The sequence below is a fragment of the Mytilus edulis genome, chromosome 4 (assembly GCF_963676685.1).
Source record: "Mytilus edulis chromosome 4, xbMytEdul2.2, whole genome shotgun sequence".
Classification (NCBI taxonomy): Eukaryota; Metazoa; Mollusca; class Bivalvia; order Mytilida; family Mytilidae; genus Mytilus; species Mytilus edulis.
The window spans coordinates 21,806,289-21,833,629 of record NC_092347.1 but is presented as its reverse complement, the minus strand read 5'-3'; the positions used below and the strand labels follow the sequence as shown (position 1 = coordinate 21,833,629).

Sequence of the window (27,341 nt, the reverse complement as noted above, 5' to 3'; positions counted from 1 at the left end):
TTGTATGCATTTCCAATAGGGTCCTATGTTAAACTAAGTACCCCGCTGGCGGCCATCTTGGATGATGGATCGGCTACAAAGTAACAACACTTGGTCAGCACCCCATAAGGAACATTCATGCTATGTTTGGTTTTATTCCATTCAGTGGTTCTCTAAAAGAAGTCGTTTGTATGCATTTCCCATAGGGTCCTATGTTAAACTAAGTCCCCAGCTGGCGGCCATCTTGGATGATGGATCGGCAACAAAGTAACAACACTTGGTCAGCACCTCATAAGGAACATTCATGCCATGTTTGGTTTCATTCCATTCAGTGGTTCTCTAAAAGAAGTAATTTGTATGCATTTCACATAGCCTCCTATGTTAAACTAAGTCCCCCGCTGGCGGCCATCTTGGATGATGTATCGGCTACAAAGTAACAACACTTGGTCAGCACCTCATAAGGAACATTCATGCCATGTTTGGTTCCATTCCATTCAGTGGTTCTCTAGAAGAAGTTCAAAATGTAAATTGTTAACGACGACGACGACAGACGACGGACGCCAAGTGGTGAGAAAAGCTCACTTGGCCCTTCGGGCCAGGTGAGCTAAAAATACAATTGTTAATTCAAAATAGTACATTTAAATTGAGCTCCAGTAAGCAGAAGTAACTTTTTCAATTGGATTCTTTTTAAATTGTAGTCATTAGTCTTTTTTATTTCTTATATGAGATTTTCTTTTCAAATGGTGATCAGTATTTTAGATTATAAACAATGTTTCTCATATGACTTTTATGGCTTTTGGTAAAGACATGTTTTACTAAGCATATACAGATCAGATCCAAGTAAAATATACTGACTCCCTTGGCATCTGGAAGTTTGACCACACCTCCTGACTGCTCACAAAGATAATGGAACAGATTCTGGAATTAAAAAAACTTATTAAATTATAATTTACAGTTCACATTTGAATATGGATTTCAGTACTACTTTTTTAAATTAAATATTTCGAAAAGGACCAAAAATTTGCAGGTTGTTGAAAATCTGTAATTTGTGTAAATCATACAGAATACCTTCTACAAAGGAGTAGGTCCGATAAGACCCCTTTTTGGCCCCAAAATATAGCAGTTTTACAAAATTGTTAAAATGTAAACTTTTATTTATTAATTGAACAGTAGAATGCTTCTGTTACATAAATATGGGCTGTTTTGACAATACAATGCACATATATCGGGTACAAGCACCATTAAGTCATGCTAAATCACTGAAAGTTTCACAATTCTAGCATTATAGTTAAATTTTAGACGTTTTTCTTGTAAAACGAAAGTGGCCGCATTCGTGTTCATCCGTAATATTAAAATGTAAGTTGTATTTTATGATAATACATAACATACATAAAGGTTGAGGATGAACACGGATGCTGCCACTTTCATTTTTGACAAAAACCATCTGAAAAGCGGCATTTTTTGGCATATTTGGTAGATTTTTCATATTTGAGCTTGAATCGGATCGTTTTTAATGACAAAATCAGTTAAAATCTTTCACATAAATTAATTGAATCAAATAAAATAGACACTTAAGTGTTTAAAAAGTGATTAAAATCTTTCGTCAGATGAACCTGAAATTTGAGGCCAAAATCGGGCCTTACCGGACCTACTCCTTTCTGAAGTAAAAATCATTCCTTTTAAATTCTCTTCCTCGACTTGGATTCTTTTAAGTGTTTAAAATAAATGGTTGTATATATAACAGAGTAACAGACCGTATCCTGAAAACTTAGCCTGGGTCAAGGTTAGAGGATATAGAGTTTGTGACTATTATCATTATGAACAACCATCAAACAAATTTTGTTTTCATTTCCTTTAAAATATACAATTATTAAAGTGAAATTGAGAATGGAAATTGTGAATGTGTCAAAGAGACAACAACCTGACTAAATAGCAGAAAACAACCTAAGGCTACCAAAGGGTTTTCAATATATCAAGAAAATGCTTCAGCCGGCCCCTAAACAAAAATGTAAACTAAATTGTCAAACCATTTATCCACTTACCTCATGGAGACATGTATACTGTACATGGTAGGGAGCAACTTTCTCCTCTCCTTTAATTTCTACACTAATGTGTAAACGTATAGCACCAGAAACAGCTGATTTGTCAGTTCTCTTTTCTGTAATGTCAAATTTGATTATAGAAAAAAAATATTACTTGGCTCATCTAATTGGAAAATACACCAGAAGATATATTTTCACATCAAAATGCAAAATTACTCATAACTATAATTTTCAATTTTTCAATTTTTTGTATGTAAATGAATATGTTCAGTGGAAAACTAGATGAGTCAAAGAGACACGAATGGCCCCGTCCCAAAAAGTTGAAAAATCTGTGATTTGAATAATACATGTGGACACAAACATGATGGTAGTCTCACATACCAAAAATCAGCCCTATATCTGAAGGCATTTAGAAAAAAAGTCCGTATAACTGTGATTTTCAACAATTTATCAAAGTCCAAAGCCCGTAATTTCGGCAAAAATTAGCGAAGCGGAATGAAACTTAAACTTGATCTGTAACTCATCATTGTTAACTCACATATCAAAAATCAGCCCAATATCTGAAGGCATTTAGAAAAAAAGACTGTATAACTGTGATTTTTAACAATTTATCAAAGTCCAAAGCCCGTAATTTCGGCAAAAATTTGCGAAGCGAATTGAAACTTAAACTTGATCTGTAACTCATCATGGTTAACTCACATACCAAAAATCAGCCCAATATCTGAAGGCATTTAGAAAAAAAGTCTGTATAACTGTGATTTTCAACAATTTATCAAAATCAAAGCCTGTAATTTTGGCAAAAATTAGCGAAGCGAAATGAAACTTAAACTTGATCTGTAACTCATCATAGTTAACTCACATACCAAAAATCAGCCTAATATCTGAAGGCGTTTAGAAAAAATATGGTTTGTTGCGGAATGACGGAATTTTGGACAAGGGTAAAACTATATGGCACCGACTACTTCGTTGTGGGGCCATAAAAAGAATATATGGTATATAGCTTTTTCTTAAACTCTGTTAAAACTATAAAATATATTTAAACAGCAGAAACACCATACCTTACAGGTTTATATTTGTCATAGACTTAGAATTGTTGGTTTTATATCCTGTGTAAAAAACAATGGCTAGAATAAACCAAACTGATAATAAGAGATAAGCTGTAATTGAAAATGAATGAAAGCGTCTTGGCTAAAATCTGATTGAAGGGTGAAGGGTGATAGCTCTGAGATGAGATGTAGCTGAGAAAATTCCTAGAGTTCAAAGACCATAGATAATATGCTTATCGTTATTTTCCTAATGCAAAGTCAATGAATTTGGCTTATGAAATCTTGTTATCGCTCTACTTAACTGAGTAAAAATGACATCTTGTTATCACTCTACTTAACTGAGTAAAAATGATATGAGTTGAACTGCTAGTGATGGAACATTAGTACACAAAAAAAAGATCAAAGCCAATTTAAGAAAATAGCAATAATACATGAGATTTTATATTTTTTTAAATTATATGATTCTTGGTTTAAAAAGAGATATGATCTTTTAAATCATGAAACAAAATCCTTTGATACACTTCTCAAGGCAACTGCATAAGAACAGCACTCTTGTTGCAGTTCTTCATCTCAAAGACAGCTTAGTTTTCTGGATAAATGTGCACAAAAAGTTCATGAAAAATTGAGAGCTTATAATCTAAAGCTTAAAAGATATGTTTCTTACGAAGTTCCTATTCAAAGTTAGCTATCAATATTCATTATACTATATAAATGTGAGGTCTATAATTCAATAATAGTTGTCCATTAACCAATGCAATCCGTAAAACATGTTATATACAGCATAAAATCAAATACATTAAATGATTGTCCTGTTGCATGTTTAAAAGATAAATAATAATTTCTGAAAATAAGTTGAATTAATGCATATTATGTAGTATGATTTGTTGGCCATTATGTGAAACATCTATATAAATGTTTTCTAATAAAATAAATGTTTAAATCAGTACAAATCAGGAATCTATCTTTAAATAAAATCATGCTATAAATATGGCAAATGTAAATAAATTGTTTGTTTTTCAAACCTCATTATAAAGTTAGACGTCTGATAAAAACTTATCAAATATGGAAACCAGTTAAGAAATAAATTATTTAATCCAAAATATTTGTGTTATCTTATAAAAGAACATAAAATCACATAACCAAATCATTTTTAATTTATTTTAATTTAAGTAACAAACAATTTATTTCATTCTGCCTATGTTTGTAAGTCTATAAATAGAATAGAAACTAACAATTATTATCAAAGCTGAAACAAAAAGTTGACGAAGTTGAATAGATTAGATGTATGATAAATTTTGTGACAGACAGTCATCACAATGCATTTACATGCAAATTATAAAAAAAGAAAGATCTATTGAAATAATATTTATTTACTTTATGAACTAAACGTGATACAAATTATACGACAAAATAATGTGACATTTAATCAGTTGTATATGTGACATGCATACTTCTGTCTCAGAAATTCTTGTTTTGACTTCAATATCATACATTTCATTTAACTTTCTTTTTCAATAAAAATCAAAGTTTGAACAAGGGCTGTCTAAATTCTTAAAAGTCTGTATGCTTCTTTAAACCAAAGTGTTTGGTTGTACTAGTCTGAAATCTTCCATTCAATTAAATAAATGCTAACTTTTAATATCATTTTTCTTTCCATTCAATTAAATAAATCCTGACTATTTATATAATTTTTCTATCAGGAATGCTTTTCATCCTGTCATTAGTGCAACAGTATTATGTACCACTAATGAAAACCTCTTTTTGTTAGTATAAAGGGAAGTATACTCAAATCATGCTGTGTTAGATAAAATATACCAGTTTCAAACAGGAGATTTCAGGTATAAGAGCACACTTTATAAAGTCAGGACTAAATTTCAAGGTACTGTATCTCAAATTCAATGTGGATGCCTTATGCAACTTCTTGCGCAGAGAGAATAAAGGTTAAGGTAAGGTATCTCATATTACTTTTAACAGAATCTCATTTTGTAAATTTTGTTTTGATTAAAAGCACTATTCAGTTTATAATCATAACATGTTCATATATTACTCCTTTGCTCTGATATTTAAACTAAATCTACAAAACAATTGTCAAACTATACTTTTGTTCTGACTTTTAGAGAGGCTAAAAACTTATATTCATAATTGACGTTCTGATTTTTGTTTTCACTTTGAATTTCCTTTGGAATAGGTAGACTGTTACACCAAAAAGTTTGAACGACTCTGTTTTACTTGAACATATATCTATCAGTACCAACAAAAGACTGATATATTTTTACAATTGAAATTTTTCTTTTTATCAATGAAAATAGTATTGAGAATTTAGAATTTGAATATTATCATTACCAACAAAAGACTGAGATTTGGTACAATTGAAATTTCTCTTTTTATCACTTAAAATAGTATTGAGAATTCGGAATTTGAAAACCTTGAATCTTTATTTTTAAATAAATCTTTTGAGATGAAGGGCACAATAGAATCACAAAATGCACCAACAATCATATAAATCAGAGAGTTACAGCAATATACAGCTTGGTATTATTTTGAAAATAACAAGTTAATGAAAAAGAAAGTATGCATATTAACATATACATGAATTGAAATTAGATATAGATTCTGGGAAAAAAAGAAAAAAAACTGCAGAATTTGACAGACGACACACGCTTGAGCATTGTGCAGGGCTGACTGACCTAAATTATACCATACATCCATTTCCCCACTCAAAGTAGTCACGTCAATAATTGTTTGACCCAAAAAATCATCTGATTCTCTCGTAAATTTTTGTCTCAGCTTTGATTTGATGTCATCATCCTCATCCCTGGAAAGATACAAAATTAAGTTCAATCACAAAGCCTCCTTTTACATTGTACCCATGGTACCATTTCTCAATACTGTGGATTCAGTTATTTTAGCGGGTTCCAATTTTAAAGGATTAAGTAAAACTTACATGGTCGTGAATATTTAATTTCATGGTTTTGCTGAAGTTTGCATATACAATGTATGCCTATAGGAAATTTGCCATCTTTTGAATATTTAATTATAGGTCCACCTATATCTACAAAATCCAAGAAAATTGGTATCCAATGAAAACTAATGAATCCACAGTATAAACTCTCATAATTAACCAACTTCTAGTCTAACTCACCCAAATTATACCACACGTCCATTTCACCACTCAATGTACGAACTTCTATTATTGTTTGACCCAGAAAATCATCGGATTCTCTGGTCAATTTCTGACGTAACTTGGATTTCAAATCATTATCTTCGTCCCTATAATTTATAATATTGTAGCCTTGTCAATAAGAATGTAAAATATCTGACCATGAATTTCTAGTTTTAAAATAAGTCCATTATTTAAATACTTCCAAGTTTCCATGTCTATCTTCTGTATTATAAGACTCATATGTTTCCATTGCTCATTATATCCTAAGATACTTATTCTGTTTTTGTTTTTCAATTTTTTTGTAAAAAATTATAAGATGCTTTTTATGTGAGGCAAATAAAATTGCATATAAACTACAATACATTTTCCCTATACATACCACACTCTAACTTTTATTCTGTCTGAGGAATTATGGCACTCACTGAAAAAAACCAAAATACAATAAAATTAAATATTTTAGGAATTACCTAATGACAGGTGTTTTTTTTTTTTTTTATAGATTTATGTAAAGTTCTGTTATCAAATATTGTTTCCTCTTTCTCTCTCATGACAAAGATCAACAGAAAACAAGTCTTGTATCAATAAAATACTCAGATCATAATTTCTATATTAATACATATACTGACATAACAAAGTTTTGTTACTGTCACTCTTTTTTAACATCACTTATTAATATATACTGTAATTTCTGAAATAATTGGGTTTTTTTTCATTACATATTCCAAACCAGAAAACTTAAAATGAACTAAAATATACATACAAATAAAATTTTTCATTCCAGATTGGGTTCAGGTCCTGAGGTACTGTTTTTGTACGTTTCTTCACTTTGCCAACTTGAACTGTGACATAGGGATCACTTGTACCTGTTTTATCTTTACCAATCAGACCCTGGGCACATTTTACTGAAATAAATATGTATGGGAATTCAAATGAAAATATAATCTTTTTTAATACAAATCAAGAATTTTTAACTTCAATTATTTCTTTAAAACAGCAGCAGACATCCTATAAATTATTGACCATTTTGCATTACCTAACTATGAGCAACATACAATAATTAATAAAACATGAATATCATATAAATATATTGATAACAAACTTTAGCAATGATCTAAAGCAGTTAAAGTTTCATATTTCACTAAAATAAAGCAAACAAGTTCAAATATAATGAAAGTGTAACATGCAAAAGGACAAAAACATTAAATTCCATTTGATAAATATTTATAAATGTTGGAATACAGAATTTTAAAATGTAGTTTTTTGCATTTGATGTTTGAATTTTGTATAACCATCACTTTATTACTATGAATTGTCACATTTTTTTTAGTATTATTCAAAACTTAACCTTTGTGCATTCGTATTGATCTGAGAATAACTGTATTAGATGAAAACAACCCATAATAAAAAAAACATCTCCTTTTTAAATCCACTGTTTGAAGAATAAGGCAAAAAGCTGTTAAGTTATTATTAAAACACAGACTGAAAGTTGTTGTTTATCAATTTCTTTTTCCACCCCTTTAAAATCAAATTATCTAATTTTTAACAACAACAAAAAACTTTCCCAAAAACTTAGTTCCCAATCATTGAAAATGTCAAATTATGTTATTAATACTGTGAAAACTTTCAGTCAGTAACTACTATTAGTAATGTCTGCCACAAGCCAAGCCACCAAACCACACCCCACCACAAATCTACCTGTAATGGCCACTTTGGCTGACCATTTTGATGTGCCATCTAACACACATTGTTTTGCTAGTTTTATATGTTCCTTGAATATTTTAGTATCAACGTTATAATATTCTCTGAAACAAAGATCCCAGACAGAATATTAATGTCACAACAACAGTACAATTCTAAATGTTACATTTAAATAGGGACCATATAGTATTATCAAGCCGATATTAATTCTATATGACCTTAGATATATAGGCATGCAAACATAACTATGCTATTAGTATTTGTTAATGGCATACTGTGGATTCTTTTTTTTGTGGGTACCAATTTTCGTGGATTGAGGAAATGTTCGTGGATGTTTAATTTCATTGTTTTGACAAAGTTTCCATTCATTCCTTTTAATAGATAATTTGTAATTCATTGAAAATTCAAATTCCTGGTTCACCTGTACCAAGGAAATCCACAAATATTGGCATCCAACAAATATTTATGAATCCACACTATTGGTATTTTTCTAATACATAATCATATCCTACAAAATTTTTAGCATCTCAACTTGTCCCCCCTCCTCTCGCCCTTTACAAGTACAAATACTATAAAGATTCATATGATTTAAATCAGGTATAGATCACATGTGTTGATCCTATATAATGGCTGCATGACAATGAAATAATTTTGATCTTTCTTAAAGTACCAGTTCTTTAGTTAACTGATATCCAGACTTTTCCCAAAAACCTGTTAACATAAGACCCAGTCATAAATTCACCAAAAAATTGAATCTTTCCCTGATATTTCTACAGAAAATTTTCTCTCACAAATGAAACTTATATAATGTGCAGTCAAATATCTAAATTTTTTATCTATTTGTAGCATATAGGTAAGAATACCTATCTCATAGTTATGATTGCATGCCTAAGGTAGAAATCAAATGTATACACCAAAAGTTTATCATAACTCCTACTAGACTATGATTGTTTTGTTCATGAACCATCCCTACCTAGCTATCATTGCTACACCCAAAATTATTCAAATTAAATGTCTCAATAGCATCTTAATAAAGAACTGCCATTCAAATTTTTGGTAACACGAATCATTTTCGTTTTTGACGTCAGAAAATTTGATAATTGACAGGTTGTTTATATTAAACCTTTGGTGTACACATTGTATAAGGTACACATTTGTTATACACCAGTTATTAATATTGCTACAGAGTTACACATCAAGTCGTGCTACACAGTTACAAACCACTCATTAGTCGTGCAATACAGTGTCGTGCACAGACTTACCCGTGATGGCAATTTTGGCGGACCATTTTGAAGTTCCATCAAGTACACTTTGTTTTACTGCCTTCATGTGACCTGTATGGGATTTTTTGTCAACTCCAAAAACTTGCCTATTGAAAGTGGGCACAATATCAATGTCCATAAGTACACATTTAAAACAGGAGTATTTCTCTGTACATGGGGTGTAATATACACTTTTATTCCTCACATTAAACTTATAACATATTGACTACCATATTCTCAGAATGATTTTTTAACACAGAACATTTTTTTCAAAACTCCGTTAGAAGTATTCTGTTATATCTGTTAACCAAAATTTGGAACATAAAACTAAAATTCTCTCAAGTTTTATTTATGAAAAAACAAAAATAAATCAAACATTGAAAATGTGATCAAGTAAAAACTTGTATAAATTTGTTTAAGATTATCATGCAGTTGAACCCATGATTTCCTTACTTTGTTATATAAGTAACTTCATTGGTAAACATGGCTTAAGTTGTGTGTACCTACTTAAAGCTAAGTTAATGTTACATACCTAATTAATTCAAATATTTCTGGTTTAACTCTCTCCCGTATTTTCATACGATCTTTCATTGCACTAATTATGTTTTGTGTTTTATCTTCAGCACCATGTTTAGAACTTTTCTCAGCAGCTCCTGTAAAAATAAACATCCACGCTAATATTATTTTTACATGTTAACAAGTCAGAAAAAAATATTCATATTTAGTCGAAGAAATCCTGTGTCAGTATTATTTGCATTTCAACAACTTCAATATATTTCATCCTTTACATTTCTTATATCCAACACCATTTGATGACTTCTTTAAAGTATATATCCTTACAACAAGCTTAAAATGGTCTCTAAAGCAGATCCAGTAAAATCGGAACACTTTGAAATCTCAACTTGAATTAACTTTAAAAGTGATTAAATTTCTTTAGTAACCAGTATTTTAAATGAATTAAACAAAATCAAATGCAAATAAAACATTTGAATAGTCTTTACCACAGAAACTATAAGTAACTGAACTTTTGGAACATTCTACTGAACTGATCAGAAAGGTACAATAAGACCGTACATAATTTCTCCATAACATGTTATACATTTTATGCCACTGAGGGGGTGTTGTTAACCTTGCACGTTCTAAGGTGTAAGATAAATCAAGTCATTATAATAACATTATCCTGTTAATAACTGACAAAGACATATATCATTTTAGCCAAATCATAAACTTAAAAAAAATCTTTCATCAGCAATCGGTAATGACCTTTATTTAATGAGAGATAATTTTTCCTTTCTACCTTGTTTCAGACGTGGAAAGTGTACAAATGTCAAATTATAATAGAATAATATCTATCACATCCTATCAGAAACAAGAAGATCAATAAATAATTATTAATTCAATTCAAATACTGACATTAGCGTACTAAAGCATTACATTAAAATACAGGACGTATTTAAAATTCTAAAAGCAAACGAAAAACCTTCTTTTCTCAAATTACATGAATTCCATGTAGAAAATATATAATATAATGGATAGTTGTAAAAGCCAATGAAAAGTTTAATTTCTAATTTCAAAGAGAGAAAGCATATATTTTTTTCATAGATAAGAATAAGAACCACCTTTTCTGCTCATGAACTTTTTATACCACAAATAAATGGGGAATAGATGATGCCCTAGGTTGCAAATAATGTTATAACTCAAGAATGGTAAATGTAACACAACCCAAATTTTTACTTGATCTGAGTTTTGTGAACATAAGCATTGTGTATAAGTTTCATAACATTTGGTTGGAGAAAGGACACAAACAATTCAGCATTTTCCCCATTTGTAAAGGGGCACAACTTCAAAAAGGTAAAGAATTCACACTTGATCTGTGTTTTGTGGTGATAGGAATTGTGTAAAATTTTATAACACTTGGTTGAGGCAAAGTTAAGTTTAATAGAAAAAGGAAACCAATTTCAGGATGTAGGGAGAAGGGTAGAACTTTATGCCTGGCATAAAAACAACTTTTATACTGAGGAAGATAAAGTATAGAACACTTGAGCAAGTTAAATGTTAGTATAAGTGAACTAAAGAAGAATGTACTATATTAATAGATGGTATTTTTTGTTAGTCAATTCTTTCAGAAGGCTAATTATTTGTCAGGCAAACAGTTTTAACCAGAGATAGAAGATATTACATAGGATTCATTATTTTTCGTTTGATACCAATTTTTTGTGGGTTCAGGTCAACCACGAGTTTAAAATGTTTAATGAATTACAAATTTTCAATACCCTTGTATGCAGGCTTTAGCAAAACCGCAAAATTAAATATCTGTGACAGTGTATGATTCCTTAATCCACAAAAATTGGTACCCACAAAAATAACTGAATCCACAGTAGCTGTCCAGAATGCACTATAGGGAAGGACTAATTACCTATAACTGCCAAAAATTTGTCTATGTCTATTTGTTTTTCTTAAAAATAAATTCTGGATATAAAACTAATGTTTCTCTGCATTGAAAGCACTAATTACATTATGACTGTTTTATACTTAAGTTAATTCTTGTTTTTATTCAACCAATTTTAACATGTTTAATTATGTCTTTTAACTTTTTTGAACCAAGGTTTACTAATGAGTCTTGTATAAATGAAAAGTACATGTTGGTATAGATGTACCGGTAGCCTGGTATTTTTCAAAAATGCTTTTTTTGTCTCATGTACAGGTGTTATGATCAACTTCTTTTAATCCAAAGTTTATTATGGTATAAATTTATTAAATAGTTTATTTCTATAATAGTATAAATTAATGTTATAATGTATTAGACAACTATCTATCACAGAGGGTAGCAAATATGTTTATTTTTTTGTATTTGATCTTCCAAATAACATTAAACAGTATATGTAAACATTTACATTTCAATATTTCAATAATTTTTTTCATGTTATATGTATTCAGTATTACACATGCCTGTATTTTGTGATTATTTTCAGTGACTGAGGACTACTATGTTATTCTCAGAGGTTTCATTTTAAACTTACTCTGTAGACAGTCAGCGTTTAATAAATCTTTACATTTCTCGTGACATTTGACCCCACACTCTGTACATCTGACCCCCTGTCGTACCATTCCCCACAGTAACCCCTCACATTCAAAACAGTATGTCGGAGAGGTTGCTGTCCACACTACAAAGTGATGAGGTGTTGTACTAGAGATCGGGTAGATTAAGGCTTGTAATGTCTTCTTGTAAACATGCATTTTCTGAAATGAGAAAGATAAGATTGCCGCATAATTCATATCATATATTGCAAAATTTTAATACAAAATAGTTTGCAATATTACTAAGTAACAGGTCATGGATTTAGTGTAAGATCAATTGAATATAAAACAAAATTCAAAGTAAATTTTTTTTTTTTTACAGAAATGAAAATTCCAAATTCACTCAAATTTCATTGCCAAAACAACGCTTTAATGAATATTATAAAATAAAATAATTTCAAATAGAATTTTATTGGAAGTAGAAATTTTAACTTCAATAATGTCATCAATTTTCCAATTAATAATTCCTAATTACCACTGCAATGCTTCAATTCATATGCAGTTATTACACAATGTAATTGATGCATCACAGCAATTAAATCATATTTCATAAAGTCAAATATACTTCATTAATACAAAATAGTCATTATCTTCCCATTAAAACTTCTATGACACTGATACAACAATCAGCTTCAACTTAATAAATTAGCTGTGTTTAAAATTACTGCATGGTAATTGTTGAAAAAAAATCCTTTATCATGTCAAACTTCTAATAAATGTGAAGAATAATATTTCTATTACCGGTAAAATTCTTTTTTTTAAATATTTTAAAATAGATTTAAAAAAAAAAAGGTTTGATATATGAAATGTACTTTTTCTCCTCGTCAAATTGAAATTTCACATTTAACAAAAAAAAACCAACCAAAAACACCTGTACATGATAATATATCCCCTAGTATGATATTCTGTTGTACATAAGTTTCCCACATTAAGAAAGTTACACTGACCATGTCCATAAGACTGTATCCCATAATAAGAAAATAACACTGACCATCACCTGCATCTAATAAATGTGACTAAGACAGACTGCACTACAAGACCCTAAAGTGTGAATCACACATTTGAAGGCTCTAATGGTGTCATGGTGTCAGGACAATACAACAATTAGGGTGTTAGCATTGTATTGGAACAGATTGGAAGTAAGTCAGCATACCTGCCAACTTTTGAAAGTCCCTGTTGGGGTTTTAGTGCATGAAAACAATTTCAAAGGTTACAGTTCTTTGTAAAGTAGTTTGCCCATGTTGTTTGTTGTCTAGAAAAAGTGTCAGCTTTGTATGATGAGCCTACAAGCTTTTTTCTTAAGTTTATTTGCATGATTCTAGTTATTATATCAGTAGAAAAGATGATCATATAGCTAGAAGACCAGAATTATTTTCTAGTGTAAGAATATATAAAATGATCATTGACTTTTCCAATTTAAAATTGTGCACAAAGAAGGACCTTTAACAGGTTGGGAACAACACCCTAAATGAGGGGTTACCCCTAAATGCAAGGACATTAATCAAAGAGCTGAATAGCTCTGAGGGGAAAGACCGCCCTTGTTTCTATTTCATTTTTTTTTGGGGGGGGGGGGGTTATCTTTTGATAGTCTTCATATAAAGAATGAAAAAAAAAGAACAGCTAGAACATTTGGAAGGTTGACACTATTGGAATCAATTGTTGTTTAATGTAATTTCTTTTCTCTAGTTTAGGATTCAATTTAGACCAATGGAAGAGATCTGCATCTTCTAAATCTAAACATACAATTAAAGTTGATAGTTAATTATCTAAAATCCAACTAGTTGAATTCTGTCATTTAACAACAACTACAATTATTTTTGAAATCTTAATAGTGTACGACTGAACTGCAGGCTAGGGCCATTTTCCATTGATTTTAAATTTTTTTCGTAAGAAAGTTAGGACTGAAAAATCTATTCAGTTTTAAATTTCCATTGATAAAGTTCCCAGTTACATATCTCATCACAGGGATACAAAATAACAATATGATTGATGTAAACTGTGTGAAGTTTGTTTCCAAATCCTACATTTTGAAATATTTGTAAAATTTCATGAATAAAGAAGTTTAAACTACAAAATGCAACATTTGTAATTTTTTTTGTAACTATTACAATGATTATGTTGGTACACAAAATTTAGTTTTAATGGAAGCCTACTTATCATATACTAAATGTCACATTTTAAGTATTTATTTTAGTGGATAATTAGCTCATAAATTGAGGTGCTCCTGAATTGGAGGAAGATTCTCAAAACAGAGATTTACAGAAAAAAATGGAAAAGATCGTTTCTCTCCCCCATCTCATGTAGCCCCTCAGACTTCCTGTTTACTTTGAAAGTTGTTGACTTACAAATTAAAGTTTTGCATGTTGATGTTTGAATCATCTACAGCAAACATCATTATGTTTAAATTTAACAAATACTATTTTTTAATAAGTGCACAATCTTTGAGAATGATTAAAATAACCAGTGAAGGATATCCCTGCTTATGTGTAGTGTGGCATTCCAACAATGACGTCACTATAAAATATAATGTAGGTTGGATATATTTAGAATATCTCGTCATACTGATTTTTCCGGATTGTAAAAGAAACATAAATAGTGTAAAGGAGAGCTCAATATACGATAATTTCGAGAGAAACAGAAGGGAAATGTGTAAAAAAGTGTTTAAAGTCAATTTATTCATTTGTGTCTCCCCATCTCATCATTCTCAATAAGATTTGTTGGGGGGTTTTCCACACTATAAAAACAAAATGAATGAGGTGAGGGAATGTCACTCTGGTCAACCCCATTGGGGATTGACGGCCTGAAGCCGTCTTCCCCAAAAACCATGTTTAAGGTGGCTCGGGACTATTCGACTGCGCATAATTTCACGCATAAATTACAAAAGTATTTGTCGTAATTTTTTTTCATATTTTGATTGATTAGAAATATTAAATCATTGTAGTTATGTGACTAAGATAATATTTTCGTTATAATCGGTATTTTTTAAAGGGTCAAAATGACGTTTCACCCATTTTTACCATTTTCCCGCCAAAATTTGGGTTGTAAGGCAAAATATTTTTTTTTCCTTATCGGTGACCTATGTTTTTTATTGGCTCATTCTTTGAAGCTGTATTCCAGCTTTTCATATTACAGATTTGGAACAATTGTCATAGAACGTTTTTTTGATATTCCGAAAAAAATATGTCAACACCTCTATTTCCCCTATCATTTCATTGAAAAATGGTCCCTTTTACATACCTGTTTAAAAGTAAAATTTTGAGCTTAAATGGTCCGTGACCCCCTATTTTTTTTCGACCAATTTGATTAATTTTCTTTAAAGAATAAAATAACCAAAAATACGGCACTTCTGGTAGAAACTTTGAATACACCCGAGCCACCTTAAGTACAAATGAGCACATATTGATATTATTTGAAGAAACTTTTCCCAAAGAACTATACATCTATCTGGTATTATATGGTCAAAATATATTCAATAATTTTGCAATGTTTATGGACCTTTATCCTCTTTCTTGGATTATTGGACCCTTCATTTAGAAAAGTTGTTCCAAATATAATGAATTTTCACACATTTTCAGTTAAAAATCTAAATTTTTCTTTTTTTACAACATGTGCAACAGTAAATGACCCCTTGTCTTAGGGACAGTCAGTCCCTCATTTAAGGGATACCTCTCATGTGGGGGCTTGTTAAGAACCTGCTTGTTAATTCCTTGTGAAAAATGAAAATTGTACATTGTACTTTAAATGATTTGGGAATTTAATTGAATACAAAAATGACATATGTTTAGTACTGCATCATTGAATTTTGTCAATCAGCCATGCTTTTATTCTTAATCTGTGTATTCTTAACCTCCTTGCAGATGAAAATTCACCTGCCATGTTCACGATTTTACAATTCTGACTATAAACACACACACAAAGAAAGGTATACTACAGTGGCGGATCCAGAACTTTTTGTAAGGGGGGGGGGGGGGGGGGGGGGGGCCCGCTCCAGTCACACTTCAGTGATTCCCTATATAATCAACCAAATTTTTCCCACGAAAGGGGGGGCCCCCCCTGGATCCGCCTTTGATACAACACAAGTTTAAAATCTAGTATGTTAGAATAATCTTGAGAGAAATTGTTTTTGATTGACTTATTAATTTGATCATGACAAACACAGAATTTGATTTGCTGATCACGATTGTCTTTCCTTTGTTCAAAATCAGGAATAATCATATTTTTCTTGTAGATTTTCACATAATTGTGTTTTAAAGTTTTTTTCATAATCACGATCGTGCAATCGTCACAAAGGGTCAAAATCATGTAGTACACACCTAAATTGTGAAAGTTGGCAGGTATGCAGTCAGAAACCAGGTAATCATAAAGTCTAATTAACACCTAGGTTTCCATTAGTCAGTTCAAATTTAGTCTATGCAGAGGTGTATATTACAAAGTGTTAAGATTTGTGATTGGTATAATGACACTATAGATGATCTTTTGAAACTTTAAACTTAAAGAAAATCTCCTGTTCACAGATTAAACTACAAGAAATCTTCATGGTTATATTTCTGTGCATTGTGTTGTGGTTATAGGACCTACCAACTCATCATCTTTGAGTGACTGTCTAGCTACCATCGCAGAGGGAACACCAGCATTTCTCTTCGAGGCTGCCATTGTCTGAAAATACAAAGTCAATATTTGTTTCATAAATTTATTGTTTTCAGATTGGTTTTTTTTTAATAAAAGATGCACATTTTGTTTTAAATTTATATCTTATGACATAAATAAGAAAGCTAATCGAACATTTGTAAGACTAAAAGTAGATGTCAAATTGAACACATGGATAATTTTACTGGCCATGTTTTAAAAGTAAAATGTAATTCATGGAAAATTGTTAACATACAACATTTCCCCCAATTTTTCCTTAGCTCTGATGTTGATATATAAATACAATCATACACAATTTGTCCATCTGTTTAATTATTAGCTTACTTTTTGCAACCTGTATTATTTTACACCAAAAATAACATTCATTATACCATCAAATTATTAGTTATTATCATTAATTTAACCAAATGTATGATTTGTTTCATTTACATGAATTCCTGAGGACCCAAACTACCAGCCGTGTTATTAGTCTGAACTTTTCTCATTTTATTTATAGACTGCATTTCCGAGAGGACAAATTATAAGAAAAGAAACATGTTAAACAATACGTCAAACCTTTAGCATTTCTTGGAATCACAAGAAAAGTTTGGTGTATAGCTAAGAAATACAAAGAACCGTTAACCTAAAGATGTATACCATTATTTTTGTCAGATAAATTAAGTAACAAACTATAAGTGAAACAAAAAGTTGTGCAACTGTAAGCAAATGAACAATCAAATTTATCTTATGCAGTATAATCTATATTCTGATTCCATGCATTTACAAATAAAAAATATCACATATGTAAGTATGTATGTGTAGCATGCTTGCACTTAATGCACAATTCAGTTGTAATTTCTTATGTACACATAAAAGTGTAAATATTCAATATCTATCATAACCTGTTTAAAATATCCTTTTTATGAAATTTTAAGTATTAAATTGGAATATTGTGAATGTGTTTCTGTCTATTTTCTTAAAATATCATTTTAAGTTACTCTAGTTTATCTACTTTTTATTTAAATACTACAGATCCTTGCGTTTTACAGTAAGTTGGATATTACCTCTACAAACCATAAATATACAGACATTAAACAGACTCTGACCTACACAAACTACATATATATACATACAATATAAAGGAAATAGTTTTTTGATTATCGAAATTTATGATTTTTTAGGACATTAAAAATAACAGCCAAAAGAATACATGATTCTAAAAATGTTTGTTGTGCACAAGTCTACTAACTGTCATTTGAAGAAGCCTTTCCCAATATTTGTAGTTCTTAATTGAATAATTCATGCTTTTCTGTTATGGAAACTTTAATATCACAAAAATTATGTTATCTTTAACAAGATATGTTGGAAAGACATTTATAGCCCTTCCTCCCAAAACAAAAAGTTGAATTTTATTTTAGAGTGGAAGTCCTAAGTACTTGATTTCCAATAGTGATTTCAACAATGGAGCAGAACCAAATGTAATGAAGTTAAAACTCATCATAGTAAACTGACATACTAAAACTCAGCTCAATATGAGAAGTCACTTAGAAAAAAGTCTGGTACTGTTTATTTTCCTAAATTATCAAAGTTCAAAGCCCGTAATTTCAGCAAAAATCAGTGGAGCGAACCAAACGTTATGGATGTTAATTTGAATCATTTTAATTTTGTTTGACAAATTGACAAAAAAATCAATTACCCTACATTTTTTATTTATGACCTAACAATGCCTAAAGACTTATAAATGGATATGATACATACACCTGCAATTTTTGAAGTTTGAAATATCTGGACTTTTTTGTTTTAAGTTTCGGTTTAAATGTGTATCTATAAACTGTGCAACACAACAATGAAAATTACAAATCTAGTTCTTAAAAAAAGAATCCACCTTTTTTCTATTGTTTTAATAAAATGTAATAAAATGTAGATAAAAGAAAACTTTTATATATACATGTTTAAAAAAGTTTATTGTGAAGAAAAAAAGTGAAAAAAGTGATTCCAAGTGAAAATGTGTAAAAAATAAAAAAAGTGATTTTGAAAAAATATCTAGCTAATAATATGTTAAGAAATGCAAACATGTTTATGTAAAAACGAACTACACTACACAACTATTATACCTTCACCACCTGTTGAAATACATAGTCAATTTTATGTTAGTACAATACACAACTCACTTAGTACACAGCAAAAACACACAAATTTCCTTGGTATTCATTTCAGGTTAATATATTTCAATCCATTCAATTTATAGTGACTAAGAATTGAAAATGAAGATATATTTTAATCTTTTGAAGAAAAAAAATTGGGTCTGAAAAAAATAATATTTGATACGTATATGATAAATCATTTTACTAATTAGGCATTTTGACAGCAATTAAATATATCAGTCAAGAAATGAGCGCTTTTAAACTGTAACATTGTCCCTGATCTTTAATTTAGAATAGATATTCAAGTGAATTAGCCAAGAACATAATTTCTCTAATTTTTGATGTGAAAACAATTGGAAATGAAATATCATTCATAGAATGTTTAAACTAAGTTGAGAATTTTAAAAATATAGACATTGAAGATATTATCTTTACAAAAAAAGTGATCAAAAGAGCTTAGTTACCGAAAGATTAAGGGAATCTTGAAGGTTATTTTTAGAAAACTACCTTAACCAAGAAGCTTTTAAATGTTAGTCAAGAGTACAAAAGTACATCATTTAACCATTGATACACTATTTAAACAATTCTTAGGAGTTAAAAAGCTTGAAATAAATGAAGAATACTATAAAACAAATATATTATGTTGATTTTATTAATATTTAATTCAAAACGAGTCAAGGGTTAAAACAATCCAAGGATTAGTACCAAAAAATTACTCAAAAATGTAAAATTTGGACAGTTAACTTATCACAGAGTTTGACATAAATGTATTTGTACCCATATAGTTATAGAAAAGCCACATTAATAATAAAAGTTGCATGTCTGTCAGAGAATTTGACATAAAAGTATGTGTACTAATTTTAGAATAGCCACATTTATGATAAAAGCTGCATGTCTGTCAGAGAACAAGATTATTTTCAGCAAGTGATAAAACCATGAATAACATCAATATAAAACAAATGAAGGCTAATCAAATGTATGTAAAAAAGTTAATGTCAAACTCTGTAAGTGTAAAGGGAAAATAAACTTCAAAATAGGAACAGTAACTCTTGATCAATAATTTACCCTAGAACGATCTAAAAAGCGTAGAGTTCCTGGTGTTATCTGAAGAAAATTAAATTATGTAGCTTTCAATTTATAATTTAGCTTTTAATTCAACATACGTAAACATAAAAATACTATAATTTTGCCTGACGGATGGTCTTCTGACCATGTTTGGCAAAAATAAGTCATCTGACCATGTCAATTTGATTGCATCCTATACATTGAGTTAGTAATTATTAAATAAAATGAGAAGATTGAGCTACATCAAGCAAACTATACTAACTACCATGCAGTGTTATGTTATGGCACATTATTTAGACTGGTGTGTCTAAAGATAGCAAATCCCTGTGAAGGAGCTAGGACATATACACATGGTTAAGATAGCTGTACATCTAAGGAAGTCTTATTTTAAACCATTCCCATTTAATTGAATAAAAACCAAATGTTTTGGTTTAAAATCGCTAACAAAATTTTGCCTGGCTGTGCTCACTATTATTTTGATCATTAAAAACAACAAGGCCCTGCTTTCCTTGGATAATGGATACTGCAAATCAACCTTGTACCAGATATTTTTTCATCAATTAACAGTATTAATGTGCCATAACTTTTGATTTAATCTATATCTATTTCTACTTTCAACTAGGTAAAGGGGTAAATTATTCCTTATTCATGTAAAATACTGACATCATTTAATTTAATCCCTACAGGCCACAACTGACCGGAGTTTAAAAATACTATTTTTTTAGATAGAAATTGATGTAAAAAATCCTACCAATAGTTTTTAACTAGACATCATTGAGATGAGAGCCATAGGACATGGGGTTGTGGACTGAAACCAAAGTTTTTGACCTTGACCTTTGACCTAGGAAGTATTACATACATTCTGACACACCCTCCAGTGTTGGTTCATCTACATGTCAAGTTTAAACTCTGAAATCATAACTGTTCTCAAGATATAGAGCAGACACCATCATTACCATAGGACATGGGGTTGTCAACTGAAACCAAAGTTTTTGACCTTGATTTTGACCTAGGATGTTGTACATTATGACACACCCACTGGTGTTGGTTAACATACACGTCAAGTATAAAGTTTGAAATTGTAACGGTTCTCTACATATAGAGCGGACACAATTTGTTACAGACTGACGAACAGACTGATCACTAGGGCGGGCCCTAATAATTTCCAAGGTGTGTCCATAATACTAGTATTAAAGATGCAAGCCTCTTAAAAAACACAAAACCTTCAAATCATAAAACTGTGATAGTAGAATATACCCAAAAAGTTCAAATGGTATAAAACTGAAGAGGAATCTAATGGTAAAATACTAATTTAATTATAAGAGGGAGAGAAATAGAAGTAAAAGTTGTCCAGATATTCAACCTAATTAAGTCACAGGTTTCCAAAACTCTGTGGAAGGAAGCTAAGTCAAAATGGAAGGATAAGAACTATTTTCCTCCTTATCCCATAAAGAATCACCCAAATACCAAAATTCCTTTTACAGGAAACAACCATATACCAAGTAATGTTAATTTGTTTAACACACATATAAACTAAATGTTACAAATGAGTGTTACAACAGATAGAGGTCACATGGGTACTTACAAGGTCACTGACACATTTTTTACTCCTTGGTTTGATTTCAGGCATGCTGTCTATGATATTATAAAACTCATAGTTACTGGGTCTAAAATAAACAATGTAAACAATATATTATGATACTTACAAGGTCACTAACTAGGACACCAGATTTCTTACTTCTCGGTTTGATTTCAGGCATACTGTCTATGTTCTTGTAAAATTCGTTGTTATTCGGTCTAAAATAAAGAGGCATACACAATTTTTTACTTGAGGTTAACAAAAAAAAAAGAAATGTATTCTTAGTCAAAATTGTCTTTGTTATCTATTGGCTAAAACTGTGTCAGTACCAAATACTCCTTTAATCTGACAAATTCTGTTCTTGCAAAAAACAATAAGTTGTCTGATTGATCAAAAATTGAGTCAGATCATAGTTTTTGATAGGATATGTTGTATGGGTGGAATAATAGCTTGTTTTCTTTAAATCTGGCACTTATAGCACATGATCAGCAGGAATCAATGCAGATCTATAGTTTCTGAAACTGATTTACATAAATTGGGTGATTGTATCTCTTCTTTATTTCAGGCTTACTAAGAATTTAGAAGCAAAAGAAATTAACACTTTTTTTTTTTAATTATCGAGTACACACAGATTTGTTTACCAGACAAATTGGAACTGTCAAATGCTCTGGTTTGTCAGCAGTTGACTTGTGTTTTATGTATTGGTAAAGACCATCAGACTGAGAGCATTAGTGGTAGACAAGATCAACATCCTATGACTTTGGTGATATACTCACTCACTTCAGACTTCAAATTCAAATGATGTATACATGGTCCCTTTTCAGATTAGTACTGTAAGAACTCCTTCTGCTTATTTTTCAAAGAAATCTGAACTCAATCTACTTATATTTTATGACATACCCTCCATTTACATGTGGCCAAGGCCTCTCTCTTCCTTCATCACTGATAATGTCACCCTCCATGGAACTCGTCTGAAAATAAACACAAATCTTTAAAAAAGTGACAATTATAATATATTATAAAATATCTCCATACCATTTATGACTTTTTTTCAAAATCAGTTATCAGCAATATTAGACTGAAAAGATAAGAGGAATTTTTGTTTATCTACAGGAAACCAAGCCGAGCTCCCACATAACAGTTTGGCAAAAACCAGGGGCAAATACCAAAATTTAGCTTATGCTTCAAAAAGTCCACAGATTTATGGTAAACATCCTGATACAGAGCAGATGAACCATTATGGACAGATAAGTCTTCTGTGTTTTTATTTTGTTTGGTCTTACAAAACTTATCTAAAGTTCTTAAGTTGTTTAGGAACAGAAATTGCATGGGTTTTCTGGAACATTCATATATTTTCAAGGTTTTGTATACATAAGAAGACAGAAACCCGACAATAACAAACTAAATGGTTTTCTTAAAGCACTAAAAAAACTCCATTCTTGGTCAGCAACTGACAAATGAGTAACTTCACATCATTTGAGGCTGAGCTGAATATACCAGAAATTTTCTTCATGGCATTAAATATTGTGTTTATAAGTAGGATAAGTTTGTTCTCAAGTGGAGATGTATTTATATTACTGTGGTAATAGGCTTAATGTTTTTTTCCAGATTATATTAAATATCCAATGTATTCATAACACATAAAAGCATCATATGGTAGTCATAATTAAAATGTCTGGGGACTTATCATGTCTCCTGTCACTCCAAAGAATCATATCAATATCATTTCTATAACAGTATTTGTAACTATGGTCACATCTTTTAAGAACATCTGATTTCAAGACAATAACATCAAGACAAAACTTAACAATAGGTTAATTTACCTTGAAGAATTTTGTTATCTTTTTTTATGTATTGTATCATTCTTCTTTCATTTAAAATACAAAAGAACCACAAGACCACACGTTTATCTTAATAGGAAATGATTATACTGAATTCTATGGAAATTTTCAAATTCAAATGTCAAAAGTCTCTTGCTAAAACAGGAAAAAACATTCAAATGTCATGACAACTGGTCAAATCAATGGCAATGACTGCTTGACCTTCTTGATTGTAAACACACATTAAAGAACACAAAGTTATGACTGCAAACCTTCCACCTAAACTTCTACAAGATAATGACCCCCATCAACAAGCTGATTATCCTGCAAAGACTTAAGGCTGCATACATAGTTACATACCCCTCCCCACTTGTTAGAGTCATTCCAATTTATAAATATGATGCTCAAAAAACCAACTTCAATAATGAAATTGACAACAAAAAAGTAATTCTATGTATTAGTACTCAAATATCAGATGTCAATATTAAATAATGGTAATTAAAACGTTTTGAATTCCAGTCTTACCTGACCACCCATATTGCATTGACTGCATATAAGTAAATCTTATATTCCCAGAAAGACTATTAACATGATAAAGAAAGATTCCAAAGCCTCAGGACATAACGATCAACTTAAAAGTTCCAGATGTGTTATACATACAGTTTAACACAGAATCAGAAATCTAAAAACAGAAGACTCTGTAAGGAAATGTGAGTCTCCTTTAATGGAGAATTTCATCAAAAATTTAAATAACATTTGAAAACAAACAGCTTTCTTGGTTTCATATGTCATTAGGCAAGAATGGTATGTCTAATATAAATTCAGGACAACACAATACAGAAATAATGGTGACCTTACAATTCTAAACCTATTCTAAAAATAAACTTCACCTTTTATTCATGGTTGATGGACAAACAGTAACATTATCATATAACTCAGTAAGTGATCAATGAAGCAGGAAAATAAGGTCAAAACAAGGAAATTTTCCAAGCTACAATAATTATTGAAACTAGCCAAAGGAGGGTTCACAGTATGACATAGGGGTTACTTAGCTTTATATCCCATTAATAATCGTAACCATTTGAAGACCCTCAGCCATACATGAATGCCAAACCTTACAGGTTATATAAAAGAAACTTCAATGATTTTTCTATTTTTCAAAATCATTCCAAATTAAACTATTCGGTTTTAATGACAAATGCAAGACAGGAAATCCTTACAATAATCCATCTCTCTATAAAACAGGAAGCTTTACACAATCAAGCAATGCAGCACTATTATTAATATACTTATGTCTAACAAAGTGAGCAGAATATTATGTCACTTCAGCTTCAATTCCAATGAAGAGCATTACTGACTGACTCTGAGTATGGATCTATGAATTAACAAATTGATTATGCAATTGCAGTTAATGCTAGTTTAAAAATTAGGAAATGGGGTAAAGTTGCCAATCTAAAGACAACTTACAATCAAAAGACTAAAAGACAAGGATGTTTACAACTAATGGCCTCTTAAATAGCACCTCTTTCATCAAAGGGCAAACCAATGTGAAACAATTCAAATGAGAAATCTAGTGGCCGGATTTCAGTTTAATAAGATTTTACTTCTTCTAGCTTTTATAAGTTAGACCTTTTTTTAACAAACAAATTATTTGACAATTAAACCATTATTTTCATATAAATACAATTTATACGAAAAAATTCTGGTATAGTGTAGATTCCTATATTTTGTGTCAGTACTAATTTTGTGTATATTTAATTTCCTGCATGGTTTTGTAAAAGTCTATATACAAGCCTATAGAATATATTTACTTCATTTAACAATTAAATTTATGGTTTACATTTACCTACATCATGTACATAGTCCATGAAAATAGGTATCCCACAAATAATGATAAATCTACAGTAGTCTCCTTTAGGGAAAAAAAAAAACCTGAGGGAAAGTGAAAATGTTTGAACTTGTCTTACCAATATGTTCAGTGATTCCAGAAAATTAATTTACAGTGTAATTCTTCCGGGTAACAAGATTAAATCATATCAAAACAAAGGATTCAGATTAATAAAGCAACAATTTCAGACTTGAGGGGAAAATAAACATTCAACACAGCTAATTAAAATGCTTCGATTTCAAGGAAACAATATATTTCATTTTGATAATTAAACAGCCATCAAATGATTTAGATACTATTACAAAAGATTGAAGTACATATTCCAAACCATGAAGCTCTTCATTCTGAAACCAGACAACAATTACCAAAGTATAAACCATGAATAAATTCCTCTATTAACATGATTAGCAAATTAAATCTATAGAATTTAAAAACAAAATCACATACTAATATTTTGACCTTCCTATAATTTTTTATCCAATTGTGGTGCAATTTCCCAGAGGAAATTTGTCCACTAGCTCAATAATAGCCAAGTGAAAATGTGTCCTCTAGTCCAGCAATTTCCCAGTGGAAATGTGTCATCTAGTCCAGCAATTTCAAGCTGGTTACTAGACCACTAATTTCCTATTGGAATTGTATCCACTAGTCCAGTGATTTGCAGTTTGCTACTAGACCAGTAATTTCTAAGTAGAAATGTGTCCACTTAAGTCCAGTAATTTGTAGTTTGCTTAACTAGTCCAGTAATTTACAGTTGAAATTTTCCATATTTTTCTGTTATTTTTTATTGGAAATGTGTCCACTAGTCCAGTATTTTCCAAGAGGAATAATGTTAACTTGTCCAGTAATTTCCAATAGGAATTTAATATTAACTTATTGTAATTTCCAATAGGAATTTAATGTTAACTTGCTGTAAATTCCAAGAGGGAAAATGTTAACTAGTCCAGTAATTTCCTATTGGAAATGTGTTCATTAGTGCAGTAATTTCCAATAGGAATAGTATTAAATAGTCCAGTAAATTCCTATTTGCAATGTGTCCCTTAGTCCAATAATTTCCAAGAGGAATAATGTTAACTTGAGTCCAGTAATGTCCTAGCAGAAATGAATCTAATAGTCTACATTATAAATGTAGCTATTTTACTATTTAAATGAGTTTATGTTGATGAACAAATATCCATTGTACAAGGAAAAAATAATCTTTGTATCTTTGCTGTCATCACTAACTGCAACCACCTTTCCTCCACATACAAACATAATACAAGTATCTTAAATACAGCCCTATCCTTCTGTTTAATCAGCCACGACCCATTATGCTTATGCATGTACTAATTCCCTCATCAAGCATTACAATTTTACTTTCTGGAATTCTAGTTATTTGGCAAGTTATGAAGTTATGGACAATTTCAAAGGTTTAACATAATAATTGTCAATCTATTTGCATAATAAAAGCCAATGTACTTATAGCCAAATATATAAATTACTTATAGGAAAGCAAGAACCATGTAGAAATGCAACACTGAACTGAATGGTGTTTTTTTTTTTAGAACAATACCGCGTTATACTGAACATACAAATTGCATGTGTTTGAAACTGTGTTTTCTTGCTATAAAAAAATGCAGCAACAACAAAACATTGAAGAATCACTTTCCCCAATTAGTTGTTTTCACTGTCAAAGCTTAAATCATAAAGTTCCAATGAAATGTCTGTAAAACAATAATTCTCAATTATAAAACTCTTCAATTTTATTAATTATTGCTTCTAAATTTAAAACAAATTTGAAAAACACAATTTTTCATCAAATAAAACAAAGAAACTTTTAAACTTAATTTTAATTAAAAATTATAACAGTATAAAATTCTAATTATTTTGTGCAATGTTGTCTTTGAGCTTAAAGTACTGCTTATTTATATGATCAAACAGGAAGTCGTTGTGTAATCCAATACATAACAATATC

The 27,341-nt window shown here is 30.2% G+C and overlaps 1 protein-coding gene across 1 annotated transcript in view; it reads right to left on the bottom strand.

Moving 5' to 3' along the window:
- The window catches only part of LOC139519196 (protein unc-13 homolog B-like), a gene marked incomplete in the record, with an annotated part of 129,819 nt that overhangs the window by 35,524 nt on the left and 66,954 nt on the right, over positions 1–27,341 (bottom strand). Inside the window, 13 exon segments of the mRNA XM_071311085.1 lie at positions 835–897; positions 2,022–2,137; positions 6,210–6,337; positions 6,610–6,651; positions 6,991–7,132; positions 9,191–9,297; positions 9,723–9,843; positions 11,607–11,645; positions 12,211–12,430; positions 16,847–16,924; positions 20,104–20,142; positions 21,810–21,900; positions 22,583–22,653. Coding sequence (XP_071167186.1) covers positions 835–897; positions 2,022–2,137; positions 6,210–6,337; positions 6,610–6,651; positions 6,991–7,132; positions 9,191–9,297; positions 9,723–9,843; positions 11,607–11,645; positions 12,211–12,430; positions 16,847–16,924; positions 20,104–20,142; positions 21,810–21,900; positions 22,583–22,653 — 1,257 coding nt within the window.